The following is a 14,746-nucleotide window of genomic DNA, read 5'->3' on the forward strand; positions in this document are numbered from 1 at the left end:
ACCACAAGTGAAGCCTCTCCCTACACACCAGGTATGTACACTCGGCACCATCTGCACAGGGTCTTCTGACAGCACCTTCATTCTCCTACTCCCCACACCTGGGCAAAAATGATACCCTTTCCCTTCCCTGGAAGGAAAACCCAATGTGGATGCTTGCACAGCTGTCAAGACAAAACTTCTCCCTCCTTCCAGAGGGTAAGGCCCTCAGGCTAAAATGAAAGAGGCAGCTCACCTCCTCCAGGAAGTCTGCCCAGATTGTTCCCTTTGGTTTCCAAATCACATAGAGAGCAAAGACCATTCAGTCAACAAATATGTGTTAGCATCTTCTAGGAGCTGAGCTGGCGATACAGCAATGAGCGAAGACCACCCACCCTCCCTCACACGGCCATCTGATTTCTCTTCCTAGGTCTGCTGCTATCCCCCAGCCCCAGCTCATACAGAGCCTTGGCATACGGAAGGCCCTCAAACATCTTCTCAAGAACTCCCTGAGCCCTCCCCAGATCCTCGTCTCTGTCCCTCTGAGTCATCCCAAGCAAGAAGGGAGAGAATACTGTAATTTACTAAGGAAAAATCAAAGGAGGAAGGACAGCACTATACATGGGAGAAGCCTCAAGCGAGGTGGCATCATCGGGACCCACCCACTCAGCCCACGCTGGACAGCCGTGAGTTCACGCACACTCTCGTGTCCGAGTGTGCAAGCGCAGGCGCACAGGTACACACACACACACACACAGCATTCGCGTGACCATCTCCCCACCTGACCGAAACCGCCAGGACAAAGCTCCTCCCCCATCGCGGGGAGCGGCACCCCGTCCCACCCCTCTTGTCCCGGCACCAGGCCCTGTCTGGGGAGCTTCAGGTAAGGGAGGAAACACAGCCCTGTGCTGGCCTGGGGACTGTCACAGGGCACTGTGGTCCCCACTCTCAGCCTGACTCCAGGCTCTGTGCTGAGGGGAATTTAAACCCAGTTTCTTGCTGCTGGGGCTAGGGGAGCCCATCAACTCCAGTAAGAAAGAAAAATTACCTAAAAAGAAATAAAGTGTTTTACTCATACACACAAATATACACACTGAACCCCGCCCTGGGAGCCGGCAAAACATTCGAACCCTGGACCCGGCTGACTTCCAGGTCCCTCAGGCCTGGATTTCCTGAAGCAGGCGACCCTGGGAGCCCATGGTGTCCCACCAGCCCCGCCCAAGGGGCCCCAAAGTCCAAACAAGAGCTGGTCGTACATCTGAGGCAGACGAAGCCAGCCTTCCCTGTATCCGAGGAAAAGAGCCTCCGGCCCAGCGTGGTGCCAGGGCCGAAAGGCTGTCTTCAAACCTCCGGCCTGGCACTGCCAGGCGTCCTCCCCTCCCCTCCCCGAACGCGCTTGGGAAGCTGGGGGTGTGGGGTGGGTGAGAGGCCTGCGGGCGAGTCTCCATCTCCAGAGACTCGAGGATCGGGTCCCAGTCTGGGTTCCGGGGGCCAAGCCGGGGGTCCGGGCAGCAATCCCGTCCTCAGCCCGCACGTGCGCACCTGGGGTGGCACCTCGCCGCTACACCCCGGTCTGCTGTTTAATCCAGTCCCGAAACACGGAGAGCCTCGTGTACACGCCTGGCTTGTCCCTCTGCGCGCAGCCGTCGCCCCAGCTCACCACGCCGGCCTGGAACATCCGCCCATCGGCCTCCGGGCTGGACAGCGGGCCCCCGGAATCGCCCTGCGGGGAGACCAGGCCTTGGCACCGAGCCCCGCCGCCCCGCCCCTCTGCGCCGCCCCCAGCCCCGCCGGCCCACCTGGCAGGCGTCCACGCCGCCGCTGAGGTAGCCCACGCACATCATGCGTGCGGTGATCTGCTGCGGCAGCAGGCGCTCGCACGTGGTCTGGTTGATGACGCGGATCTCGCCCTTCTGCAGGATCAGCGCCCTGGTGCCTGGGAGGCAGCAGAAGGGGGGGCAGGGCGGGAGGGGAGGCCGGCAGTCAGCGGGGGGACCCGACCAGCAGAGCCCCCGAAATAGCGCGGATGCCCGCGGCCCACACGTGGCTAAAACCTGAGGGCACGTCTCCAGGATGGGATGCTGTGCAGCGGGGCAGAGTGATCAGGCCGCGCTGACCATCTGTCGGGTGAGGAATCCGATACCCACCCTGGGAAGGCGTGTGATAAAGGGAGGGACAGAAGGACGGCCACGAGGCCCCCCCCATCCCACAGCGGTTGGACTGCGGGCAGAGCTGTCAGCCCCTCACCCCAACTTCACCTCCACCCCTGCTCACCTCCCTCCTGCGTGTGGCCCCAGCCGGTGACCCAGATGGCCTTGCCAGCGGGGAAGGCATGCGCGGCGTCCGGCAGGCAGATGGGCTGCACGGTAGCGCTGTACTCGACCGGCTGCTCCAGCTGCAGCAGCGCGATGTCGTAGTCAAAGGTGAAGTCGTTGAAGAAGGGGTGGGAGATGACGCGCTGCAGCCGGCGCTCCTGCACCCCGGGGGCGCTGCGCTTGCTCTGGTCGTGCAGGCCCAGGAAGGCGGTCCACATGCTGTGGTCAGAGTACCTGCCGGGGGCCGGAGGACGGGCGGAGAGGGAGGCCTGAGCCGGCGCCCTTGGCCCCGTGCCCTGTGCCCCTCGACCCCAGCCCGCGCCCACCCCAGGACGATGCTCAGCTGCCCTCGCTTATCTCATTACCAAAAAGATTTCCCTTCTCATTAATCTACCCTTCCATGGAAGGGACACATCAATCCAAATACTTCTCTAACACAGCGGTACATACTTTAAGTACCAGAGGAGCTGAAAAGTAGATGGAACTTCACCAGGTTTGTCGTCGGCAGCGGGATGGTGCAGCAATTCTGACTACTGTGTATGGGACGACTGAACCAGTAAAAAGACAAGACCCTGGTGTTGCTGGGACCCAGTTTCCCACGCGGGAAAAGGGAGACACCAACAGGCAGAGGCGGAGGAGAGAAGAACCCCATGCTGCTGACATGCCATCAGAGCAGGAAAAGCTCACGGCTGTTCAGAAAGATGATGGCCTCAGAGCCATGGCATCCCCAACAGCAGACAGAACGTGGCTTCTGACGATCCCTCCCCATGGAAAGGAACCAAGGCTCCTTGGAGGAGTGGCTGATTTCAGGTCTGGAGCAAGCAGCACATAGAGTGAACCAGGAATATCCTGTGTTACCAGAAGTGAGTGGGAGCTGGCCCAAGGGCGGTGCCAGTAGGACAAGGCTTTCACTAGTCAAGATCTGGCTCATCTGGACACCAAAGTAAACTACAGGGTTAGATCGCTATACGGGATAAACAATATAAGAAGCGGAGGAGAAGCTGTCCTGAAGCTAAAAAAAATCTCAAAATAATTTATAAGAAGAGAAGGAAAGCTGTGCTTTACAGAAAAACACCAGCTAAGAAATACAGAAGAAATGACACAATAAGTCATATTTCACACCTACCACAGCAATAACCGATACACGCAAGAATCATCAACAGATGCTGAAAACCACTGGGTAACAAGATAGCCACACTGGGACTTCCCTCCTGGTCCAGTGGTTAAGCCCGGGTTCGACCCCTGGTCAGGGAACTAGATCCCGCGTGTGGCAACTAAAAGAAAAGATCCCACATGCCGCAACTAAAGATCCTGCACGCGGCAAGGAAGATCCCGCATGCCGCAACTAAGACCTCGTGCAGCCAAATAAATAAATACATAAATATTAAAAAAAAAAGATACACACACCAATTCAAAGCATCACCCAAGAGTCATAGCCAACGGGGGAAGCACCTTTATAAGTACTGGTAGACACCACCCTAACCAAGTAATCAGACTTTTCTCCAAATCGTCACCACTGATGGGGTATTATGTACTTCCTGAGGACACATCACCTATGCAGTGTTTCCTGACCAGAAAAAAAAAAAATGTAACCTAACTCTAATCATGAAACAACAACCAAAAACAACCAGATCGAGAGACATTCTGCAAAATAACATCCTGGACTTTTCAAAAACGTACTGCCATTAAAGAACAAAAATTAAAAGGCTGGGAGAGACCGTTCTACATTTTAAAGAGACGAGTCAAAACTAATGACTTAAAACAAAGCATATCCCTTGACTGGATCCTACATTTTTTAAAAACCTATAAATACTGGGAGAACTGGAGGAATCTGAAATGCGGACCATATGCCAGCTAACAGTGCTACGTCAGTGCGATCGTTTCCGGATGCGATAACCGTATGGTGGTTACATGGGAGGGTTTCCCTGTTCTTGGGAGACGCCGCCTGCCGTCCTCGGGGAAGACGTGCCACGATGGCTGCGCCTAACTCGGAAATGGCTCAGAAAGGGGTACGTGAACGTCTAGTGAAGCACAGCTTAGCAGTGATCTGTGTGCTCGAGCCCGCCGATGAGTACTGTGTCCGACAGCAGAAGGAATCTGAGAAGACTTCAGTGTCAGTCACCAGAGAGGGCCTGGAACTTCCAGAAGACAAAGAAGAGAAACAAAAGCAGGACAAGAAAAGACACAGTGTGAAAACTCCACAAGGTCATGAAGGACCTCTTGGAGAAAAAAAAGCCCCAAAGCTGGTCGTGTCGAGCCGACTGGTGACATCCCCGTGCTGCATCGTCACAAGCACATCAGCTGGACAGCAAACACAGAAAGAATGGTGAAGGCCCAAGCGTTAAGAGGCAACTCAGCAGCGATGGGTTAGATGGCGGCAAAGAAACACCTGCAGATAAACCCCGGCCATTCCGTCAAGACCTAAGGCAAAAGGCAGAGGTCGACACAGCCGACCACGCCAAGCACTCTTCTGGCGCCCGACGTGTTACGTCTTCTTATCCCCCAGCCAGTCAAGGTGGTCTTGGGCCACCGTCTGAACCCAGCAGCCCATGCCCTTGACCACGAGATGCCACCTCTCGGTAACACCCTGGGATCGCTTGCTGACTCAGAAACAGCTCTGGCACAGCCCTTACTACGTGCGCATGTGTATCGCAACTTGTCCCCCTACCCTGGGACGTCTGCAAGTGCAGGGACCAAGTCTAATTCAGCTTTCTCTTCCGGTGCCAATGGTAGCAGTGGCTGTTGAGGGCATTAATGGGCAGAAGTAAGACTGCTGAGCAGAGAAGATGAAGGAACGGGAAATGAGGAATGAAAAGGCGAAGCAAGGGAAAGAGGAAGAAGCCGGGCAGGGCCCGGGGGCAGGTGCTCCAGGAAGCCCACGCACATCCCAGCCCACCCTGCAGACGGGGCTAGGAACGGGGACGGTGGCGGCTGTGTGGGTGCAGAGGGCCCAGATCTTGGTTTCTTCTCACAGGATGCCTAGCTCTAGGGCTGGACCAGGAAAATACAGGATGAGCCTAGAGTACCAGGTGGTGTCCGAAAGCAAGGAGGTGGCTCAGAAAAACAAAAGAATGGGGGCATGTCCTAGGGAGCCGGGCGCCAGCCTGGAGAGCTCTCAGTGGTCGGCTCTGGAATAATCTAGCGACAGTAAACAACACGGTACTGGATTACAACCCGAAATATAAATATATGCACGAGTCCCTACAAACATAAATGGATGATTAAATACATGGGAGAGAGGGGCAAAGCTTCCTTGCAAAGCAATTCCACACTGACTCATTTTCAAAGAATAGAGTACAGAAGGGGGAAACACTTCCGAGTGGAGAGAGCGGTCATCACCGTCTTAACCAGATGACCGAGATGAGCTGAGTATCACCAGAGATAAGCCACGTTGACATCATTTACCTGCTGATACAACGTGACTTTCTTCCAAACACTCATGACCCCAGTCTAATCACGAGAACAACCTCAGATGCATCCAGATGGGGGCACTCTACAGGGCCCCTGGCCTCCAGACTGTCCAGGTCACGAAAAACACACAGAGACTGAGAAATCGTCCCGGACCAGAGGAGACTGGGGGGACAGGACAACAGACACAAAGGGGGCACCTGGACAAACTCCTGCAGCAGAAAGGATGCTGGTGTGAAACCGGTGCCAGGGAGCCTGGGGGGGAGCCCAGGGGGAGCCCCGAGGCAGCCCGGAGGCAAGTTCCTCGTAAGGGACCGTGAGTTTCTCGTTTCTCGGTGCTGACAAAAGCAGCATGATAACATCAAGGGAAATTGGGCGGGGGTATGGGGAAATTGCGTCCTGTCTTTGCAACTTGTCCACACTCCAAAATGATAAGTTCATTCTAAAAATTCTGAAGTAAGCTCCCATCACCCCAAGAAGAAAGTAGGTCGCTTCTGCCCAGAGTGGAGTGGAGTGTGACAGAGTGAGAAGAGCGGGGCAGGCTGGACCAGGCTGCACTTCACCAGCCCAGCAGCGCCCGGGGTCCACCACTGACCCCACTCCTCCCAGGCCTCTGCTGTTACATCACCCCCAGCACGTGCACCTGTCTGACCGGCCCCAGTGTCTGGCCTTAGGCCTACATCATGCTATGGGTCCTGTCTGTCCCGGAAGTCCATGGTGGTCCCGCTCTCTCTTGGCCAAGGGGCGACCGTGGCACCCTGGGTCCCCTTCCCACGCAGCTGCCCGCGGCAGGAGGGCAGGCGCCCGGCAGGAAGGCCCTGGGTGAGGGGGCCCCCTGTGCCCGAGTCTCCAGGAGCAAGCTGTCCCCTCAGTCCCCCTCCCGCAGCCAATGGCCAGAGGGCCTGGGCGGGCTGGACCTAAGTCAGAAAGAGCCCTGGCGCTGGGCCACCTGCTCCTGCTAAGCCTGGCCCTGCCCACCCGCCCTGAGAGGCCGGCATGGCCCAGTGGCATGCTTGGTGCCCCTCCCTGCACCGGGCTCGGGTCTGCCGTGGACCTGAGGCTACGACGGGCTGAGCACCTACTGTGCGCCAGGCACGGGCTCAGCGCTTCAGGTGCGTCCCCGCGCTCCCTTCTCACACCTCTCAGCGTAAAAATCACAGCGTCACCATCAGCACCCAGGAGCCTGAGGCCTAGGAAGGTGAATAACTCGCCCACGGTGGCCTGGCAAGCCAGGGCCAGGCGGTGAATGAAAGGGTCCCGAGGGGTCTCCACCGTGCAGAGGCTGACCGCACCGGCTCCGGAATCCACACACGTGGGCCCCAGTCTGGCTCTGCCTCTTAAAAGCTGTACCACCTCAGGCAAATGTCCTTGCCTCTCTGACCCTCCGTTTCTGTAAAACGGGGACGTGTTCAGACCCGTCTGCCTGGGCTGTTAGGAGAGGCACTGAGATCCCGCTGGACAAGAGGGGCACCCAATAAACACTCATTTTTATTACTTCTGTTATTAAGCCCCATCCTGGGGGGTCTGCCACCCCTCCAGTCCCGGCCCTGCCTCACCTGGGCACGACTCACAGACACAGGGCCTTTCCACCCCAGGAAACATGGAGGGGCGCCCCACTTAGGGCCGGCACGAGGCCTCCCCGCTCCGGCCCATGGCGTACCTGAATCCTCTGTGGTTGACGAAGCAGTGGGCGGCGGACACCATCCAGCTGGGGGAGATGAGGGAAGCCCCACACACGTGGCCCTGGCCCCGGGCGTGGAGGCTCACCTGCCAGGGCCACTCACCTTCGTCCGCGTTCTCACCCCCGACAACCCGAGACTGCCTGGAGAATGACCGCAGCCCACAGTCTGGGAGGGGCAGAGACGGGAGTCACAGTGGGGCTCCAGCCCCGCCACCGGAGCAGCAGCCGGGGCAGCCACCTGGCCCCTCTCCCTGCCCCCAAATTCAAAACCCTCACTCCCCACCTCCCGCTCCTGCACAGGGGCCTTCAGACATCTGATGGTTAGCTTAGATTTAATTTGGGTGTCATTTGCCCAGACTTTCTTGTTGCACGCGGAAGGACACAGCTCTGAGGGAAGAGCAATGGGTGACGTGAAGTCACAGAACAGCTGCTGCTCTGCTCACATGTAACCTACGGCCAGCGCTTCTGAAATACACAAGAGGCTGCAAATTAAAGTATGGGCGGGGTGGGGACAAAACCCTGCCGAGGGCTCCAGGACTTGCCCCTGTGGCCAGGTCTACAGAGCGGGGGTCAGCCCAGCACCGCGGCCAGGACACAAGCCCTGACGTACTAGCTGCCCTGGGCCTTGCCTCCAGGACCAGAACTGCCTGTGAGGCAGTGCCTGGGTGCCAATCAGCAAAGTTATCCTTTCCTCCAGGCAGACACACCCTCTCACCAGGGCAGAGCTGGGTGAGTGAAGCGCTGACATAATGCCCACCTCCGTATGCGCCTTGCACAGTGAACAACCTGCACAACTGTATGCGGCAGCCCTGCTCACCACAGTCCTTCTCATCCGAGCCATCGATACAGTCCTTCTTCCCGTCACACTCGGGGTTGCCCTTGCTCACACAGAGCCCGTCGAGGCAGCGGTAGGTGTGTTTGGTGCAGGTGACGGTGCTCACTGCTCACGGAGGAGGACGCAGGGGGAGGGAATCAATCTCTCTCCCGAACCCAGGCTGATGGTCCCCCCCCCTCACGCCCCTCTTGGGCCTGCCCCCTCATCCGCACCCGTGCCCAGCCGACACCCTTTCTCGCACACTCAGTGTGCAGGGCGGTCTGTGTGTGTTGAACTCTGGACCCGCTGCACGTGAGTGTGGCAGGCAAGCGCCCAAGGGAAGGGGGCGGGGCCTGGCCTCACCGTGGTCGCACTTGGCCTCATCGGACCCGTCCCCACAGTTGTCCTTCCCGTCACACTGCTGGCTCTGCGGGAGGCACTTCCCGTTGTTACACCTGAAGGTCTCGGGCGGGCAGCCTGCGGAAGCGCGAGGACTCAGCAGGGGCTGGCGGGTCAGCAGAGGGCCGCGGGGAGCCCAGCCGCCACCCCCCGCCCCACTCACTGCAGCCCTGCTCATCACTGCCGTCCTCGCAGTCCTTCACGGAGTCACAGACCCAGAAGAGGGGCTTGCAGAGCTTGTCCGTGCACGTGAACTGGTAGGTGGCGTTGCATTCTGGAGGGGCGAGGGGCCGCAGTTAGACACGAGGCTCGCTCAGCACCCGCTCTTCCCAGGAGTTGGGGCACCGCGCTCCTGGGGACCACGTCCCGCCTGGCTGTGGAAGCTGACTCAGCACCGCCTGCTCCAAAGGGGGCCCCCAGGAGCCCGAGGAAAGGCGGCCTGTAGTCTGCCCCGGGCCGGGAACAACCTCCCCCACCGCCTCGGGCCATCCCGCCGCAGGGTCGGTGGCAGAAGTCGGGCACAGCAAGGGCAGAGGATACCCGGGTCTGGCAGCCCCGACTCACGGCAGTGGAGCTCGTCGCTGTGGTCGGTGCAGTCAGCCCAGCCGTCACAGCGCAGCTCCTCCTGGATACACCGCCCTGTGTTACACATGAACCTGCCCGGGCATGCTGCAGAGAGACAGGGCAGGCCTCAAGTCCACGACCCCCAGCCCCGCCTCCAGCTCAGAGGAGCGAGGCTGCAGCTGGGGGTCTCCAGGTCCGCTGAGCTGTGACAAGGGGCTTCCTACAGCTAGCGGGCGAGGGCCAGTCGAGGTCCCTCCCCCTCCCCCCATGACCAAAGCCCGGGAAGCCCCGGGCAGAGTGGAGAGAGGCTGGCGGGTGCGCATGCAGTTCTACTGCCCCGTGTCCTTGGTCAGCCACATCCCCGAGCGCCAGGCTCCCCGTCGGCAAGTCGCAGCAGCAGCAGCTCTGCAGACGGCTGATGTGTCCCACCCTAGTGTCACACGGCATCACCGGCTTCCCTTAATTCTAAGACATTTTCCACATTCCGATGTTTCTGAAATTGGAATGTGTCTGACAACTGATGTCATCAGGCAGATAACAAAATGGAGAGGAGGCCGTTGTCACTTTTCCGCACAGGTAGCTTAGTCACTTAACAAAGCGGTTTGTTCATCTAATTACACTTCTGGCGGTGAGTCGTGTAGTTGAATTTGAACTTAAATTTGGACGTTTGTGTGCAGTAAAAGTGACTTCCAAAAGGTTATTCTAGGATGCAGGGTGGAAACAAAATAATCACCATGGACGTGGAAGAACTGGTATTCACAGCGGACAGTGAAATTAAAGGTCATGGAAACTGCCAGACCTCTTCCGTAGAGATCACAGAATTTCCAAAGCTAGGAGTAGTTAGTGTGATGACTCAAGCCCCAGTATGTTCTAATGTGTCTCAAAAGCATGCTGTTAATCCTATAGGTGCTCAAAGACACACAGAGACAAGCACAGATTCTCAAAGTGATGCAGAACCATAGGGACAATAGACCAGGGGAACTCGGGGGTCCTCGGCCTGAGATGCCGCACCCGGGGACCACAGGACACGGTGTGTGCCGGCATTCACTGTCGGCCTTTTTTCACAAGTGCATCTAAGGTAGCCTTTTTTTTCCCCGCAGAAAGCTACTACAGCAACTGATAATGCATCCTACCGGCTCCGGTGGCCTAGAGTCAGGAGAGCACAGCGCTAATAAAATGCAGAACAGAGAGCTCATCGCGGGCCCGCCCTCCAGCCAGGCCCCGCCTCCCGAGCGTGTCACTCACGGTCACTGGCGTCGTAGGACAGGTACTCGGCCAGGAACCCGGTGTCCGTGTAGGACTGGTCCGAGTGGAAGCGGACGGTGATCTTGCTGCTGCCGCTGCTCACGACAAACTGGGGCCTCTCTCCACAGTACCTGGGGGCGGCAGGGGCCTCAGCAGGAGGAAGAGGACCCGCCCCGGGGCTGGGGCAGCCCCCCTCCCCCTCCCCCGACACCCACCTCTCCCCGTTGATCTCCACGTAGTCCTTGGAGCAGGAGCCCAGGGGGACGTTGGGCTCCAGCAAGAAGAAGGCTTTGAAGTGCACCTTCACACTTTGGTTGTCGGGCACCTGGGGAGAGAGATGCTGCTGACCCCCTGTGCGGCTTCGCTCCTTCCTAAGTCCGGGGTGGCCCGTGGCAGCCACGGGGCCAGGACCATGGCGGGAGCACGGCTGCCGGGTTCTTCCCTCCGGCCCACGGGGGCAGTAAGGACGTGGCAGGAGGGATCCGGGCTCCATGCTTGGAAGACCTTCCAGACTTGCAAACAGCGAGACACACTATTACGTTACTAAAGAAGGCTGGAAATTCCTCCCCCATCATCGACTGGACGGCGTGAGGTGCCCCGTCGGCAAGACGCCTGTCTCCTGCCGTCCAGCAAGCGCGTCCTCTGAGTGTCACTCAGCCTTTGGCCTCGTCCCAACGGCTCCTCTAAGAGGCCGGCGCCCCTGCTCTCACGTTGCCCAGAGCGAGCCACGGCCAGAGAGGGAAGTCCCGGGCCCAACTCCCTCCGTCACGTCAGGCGCCGGCCAGGAGGCGGGTGTGAGCCCAGGTCTGCTGGATGCTGCCCGGACCTGCCCCGCCTGCGGCCTCCATACTTGCACCTTAGGGGAGGCCGGAAGCACTCATGTGCTTTCTCCTGGTGCCCTGGAGCATCCCTCCCCCTCCTTGTCCCTTGTCCCCCCCCACCTTCTCTAGCCGCCTCCGCCCCCCATCACAGCTCCTACCTCGATGTTCCAGGTGCAGTTGATGTTGGGCGGGTAGTGGGCTGGATAGTAGGGGCTGCTAAATGTGCCCTGGGCTGCATGCAAGTCGCCTCCACAGCCTGAAAGGAAGGGGAGGGGGGAGGGCGTGAGGACCAAGGGCCCAGGCAGGCCGAGAGCCCTGAGGAGCTGGCCAGCCTCCCTCAAGCTCCTGCCTGGGCACCAGACACTCCATGACCAGGAGAGCCTGAGCGTCAAACGTGGTCCTGAGGCTTGTCCCCTCCTGGGCTGCCCCTTACTGCTCATCCGAGGCAACTGGAAGACCGTGGCCTCGAAGCCGGGGTGTCGGCGCTCGGTGTTGGTCACCAGCGTGACGAGCAGGACGTTCTGGGAGGAGAGGAAGGTCAGGTTGTAGGAGGGAGGGTATGAGCCACACAGCCTGCGGGGCAGAAGGGCGGGCGTTATGAGAGCACAGAACCCAGCAGAGGGGCCGAGGGTGGGGTCCCAAAGCCCTCCCCACACAGGCAACCAGCTACCTGAGTAAGGATCTCCTCAAAAGACTGTCTCTGTTTATAACAGCAAGAACTCAGAAACACTGAACGCCTAACAGTAGAGGACTCATTAAACACACTATGGACCAAATAATAGCAACAACAGCAGTAGTAACGGCATCAACTACCAACACTTACTAGGAACACGCCAGGCACTGTCCTTAGTGCTTCTGTATCCATTAACTCAGGTATTCGTCACAATAACCATTAAATACTATTATCCCCATTTTACAGATAAGGAAACAGAGGCAAAACAGGTGAAGTAACTTACCCAAGACTGCACAGTTAATAAGTGGCAGGACTAAACGAAAAGACAACGCATAGAATGGGAGAAAATATTTGCAAACGATGTGACCAACAAGGGATTAATCTCCAAAATATATAAATACAAACAGCTCATGCAGCTCAGTATCAAAAAAACCAAACAACCCAATCAAAAAATGGGCAAAAAAAAAAAAAAATGGGCAGAAGATCTAAATAGACATTTCTCCAAAGAAGACATACAGATGGCCAAAAAGCATATGAAAGGATGCTCAACATCGATAATTATTAGAGAAACGCAAATCAAAACTACAATGAGCTATGACCTCACACCAGTCAGAATGGCCATCATCAAAAAGTCTACAAACAAGAAATGCTGGAGAGGGTGTGGAGAAAAGGGAATCGTCCTGCACTGTTGGTGGGAATGTAAACTGGTGCAGCCACTATGGAGAACAGTATGGAGGTTCCTCAAGAAACTAAAAATAGAATTACCATATGATCCAGCAATCCCACTCCTGGGCATATATCCAGAGAACACCATAATTCAAAAAGATATATGCACCCCAATGTTCATAGTAGCACTATTACAATAGCCAGGACATGGAAGCAACCTAAATGTCCATTGACAGATAAATGGATAAAGAAGATGTGGTACATATAAACAATGGGATATTACTCAGCCATAAGAAGGAATGAAATAATGCCATTTGCAGCAACATGGATCGACCTAGAGATTATCATACTAAGTGAAGAAAGAGAAAGACAAATATCATACGATATCACCTATATGTGGAATCTAAAAAAAATGATACAAACGAACTTATTTACAAAACAGAAACAGACTCACATACATAGAAAACAAACCTATGGCTGCCAAAGGGGGAAGGGGAGGAGGGATATATTAAGAGGTTGGGATTGACATATACACACTACTCTATATGAAATAGATGATCAACAAGGACCTACTGTATAGCACAGGGAACTCTACTCAATACTCTGAAATAACCTATATGGGAAAAGAATCTGAAAAAGAATAGACATAAGTATATGTATAACTGAATCACTTTGCTGTACACCTGAAACTAACACAACATTGTAAATCAACTATACTCCAATATAAAATTTAAAAATAAAATTAAAATAAAGTTTAAAATTTTTTTTAAATTTAAGAGTCAATAAATAAAGAAATGGAGAAAAGAAATCTCCTCCCCTCAAAAAAAAATGGTGGTCCACTTCACTGGACCACCAGGGGAGTGTCAGGGGACTTCCCTGGTGGTCCAGTGGTTAAGACTCCGTGCTTCCAGCGCAGGGGGCATGGGTTCAATCCCTGGTTGGGGAACTAAGATCCCACATGCTGTGCGGTGCAGCCAAAAAGAAAAAAAAAAAAAAAAAATGTGGCAGGCCTGAAATTCAGACTCAGCACTCAGGCTCCAGAGGCCTCAGGGCCAAAGAGCATGTCATGTGCACTAAGCAACGCCACAGCCTGCAGCCATTACCAGTGACAGTCAGAGACACGCTACTCACCTGGGAAGATGATCCTAACATACGCCATCTTTACAAAGCACATAACAAGACCACGTGTGCCACATAACCCTTTTTTAAAAATAAATACACAAACCTACACATAGCAAAAAATCCTATAAGAACGTGCAACACACATTTAACAGTGATTATTTCCAGATAGGAAGACTATGAGTGGCGTCTGTCCTCTTCGTGCTTGTCTGTTCTCTACCCTGCCGCCCAGGACCAGGTATTCATTTGTTGTACAGTCAATCAGTTAGAGAAACAGAAAGAAACCCTGCATGAAAAGGGTGTTTAGACCGAAGTCCTGGCTGTGAAGCTGTGGCGGTAGATGGCTCCCTCCTGGTTTGGGCCTGAAGTTTAGACCTTATTAGCTGTGAAACGTGTGCCCGGCTCATTTCCACAGGCAGCAGTGGGAGGCTCTGGTCCACTGAGTCGGGGGTGGCAGGGGGAGCCGAGTGAAGGCAGGTCACCCCCACCGGCAGCCTCCGATTCACCTCGGCACCCTCAGCAGGTGCAGTATGCCTTTTCTTAATTGAAGTACAGCTGATTTACAATGTTTCAGGTGTACGGCAAAGTGATTCAGTTATACGTAGATATATTCTCTTTCAGATTTTTCCATTGTAGGTTATTACAAGATATTGAAAATAGTTCTCTGTGCTCTACAGGAGGTCCTTGTTTATCTATTTTATATATAGTAGTGTGTACCTGCTATCTATGCCTTTTTATTTACTATAACCTCAATGCTTTGATACCTGGGGCTTGCTGACCTGGAAAGGCAGCCCCACCCCCCAGGGCTAGCCAATCCCTGGAGACAGTAAAGACTGGGGCGAGACTTTCACATGCAGACTAATCCACAGCCCACACCCCGACACCTTCTCTGTGGAGGTCCCCTGCTCCAGGCCACTCTCCACCTACCCTGATCACCCAGGTACCAGAGACTGGAGACAGCCCTAGGGCCCAGAGCCCGCTGGAGTTATTCAAACCAGGCGGTCCGAAGGTGCTGCCCTGCCCTGCCTTGCCTTTCCTGGAGAATCTACAGCAAGGGCTCTTGCC

At 55.8% G+C, this 14,746-nt stretch overlaps 1 protein-coding gene across 1 annotated transcript in view; it reads right to left on the reverse strand.

The window, feature by feature from the left end:
* Positions 1–1,020: 1,020 nt before the first annotated feature.
* The window catches only part of ST14 (ST14 transmembrane serine protease matriptase), a 37,326-nt gene continuing 23,600 nt past the window's right edge, over positions 1,021–14,746 (reverse strand). The window contains exons 8-19 of the mRNA XM_082844663.1: positions 11,657–11,796; positions 11,382–11,479; positions 10,618–10,727; positions 10,403–10,533; positions 9,158–9,262; positions 8,757–8,867; positions 8,558–8,671; positions 8,198–8,320; positions 7,360–7,546; positions 2,251–2,525; positions 1,776–1,912; positions 1,021–1,699 (exon numbers count right to left, since the gene is read on the reverse strand). Coding sequence (XP_082700789.1) covers positions 1,538–1,699; positions 1,776–1,912; positions 2,251–2,525; positions 7,360–7,546; positions 8,198–8,320; positions 8,558–8,671; positions 8,757–8,867; positions 9,158–9,262; positions 10,403–10,533; positions 10,618–10,727; positions 11,382–11,479; positions 11,657–11,796 — 1,693 coding nt within the window. The 3' untranslated portion in view covers positions 1,021–1,537. The remainder of the gene's footprint in view (positions 1,700–1,775; positions 1,913–2,250; positions 2,526–7,359; positions 7,547–8,197; positions 8,321–8,557; positions 8,672–8,756; positions 8,868–9,157; positions 9,263–10,402; positions 10,534–10,617; positions 10,728–11,381; positions 11,480–11,656; positions 11,797–14,746) is intronic.

This window comes from Leucopleurus acutus (assembly GCF_964270905.1).
Source record: "Leucopleurus acutus genome assembly, chromosome: 8".
NCBI classification, from domain to species: Eukaryota; Metazoa; Chordata; class Mammalia; order Artiodactyla; family Delphinidae; genus Leucopleurus; species Leucopleurus acutus.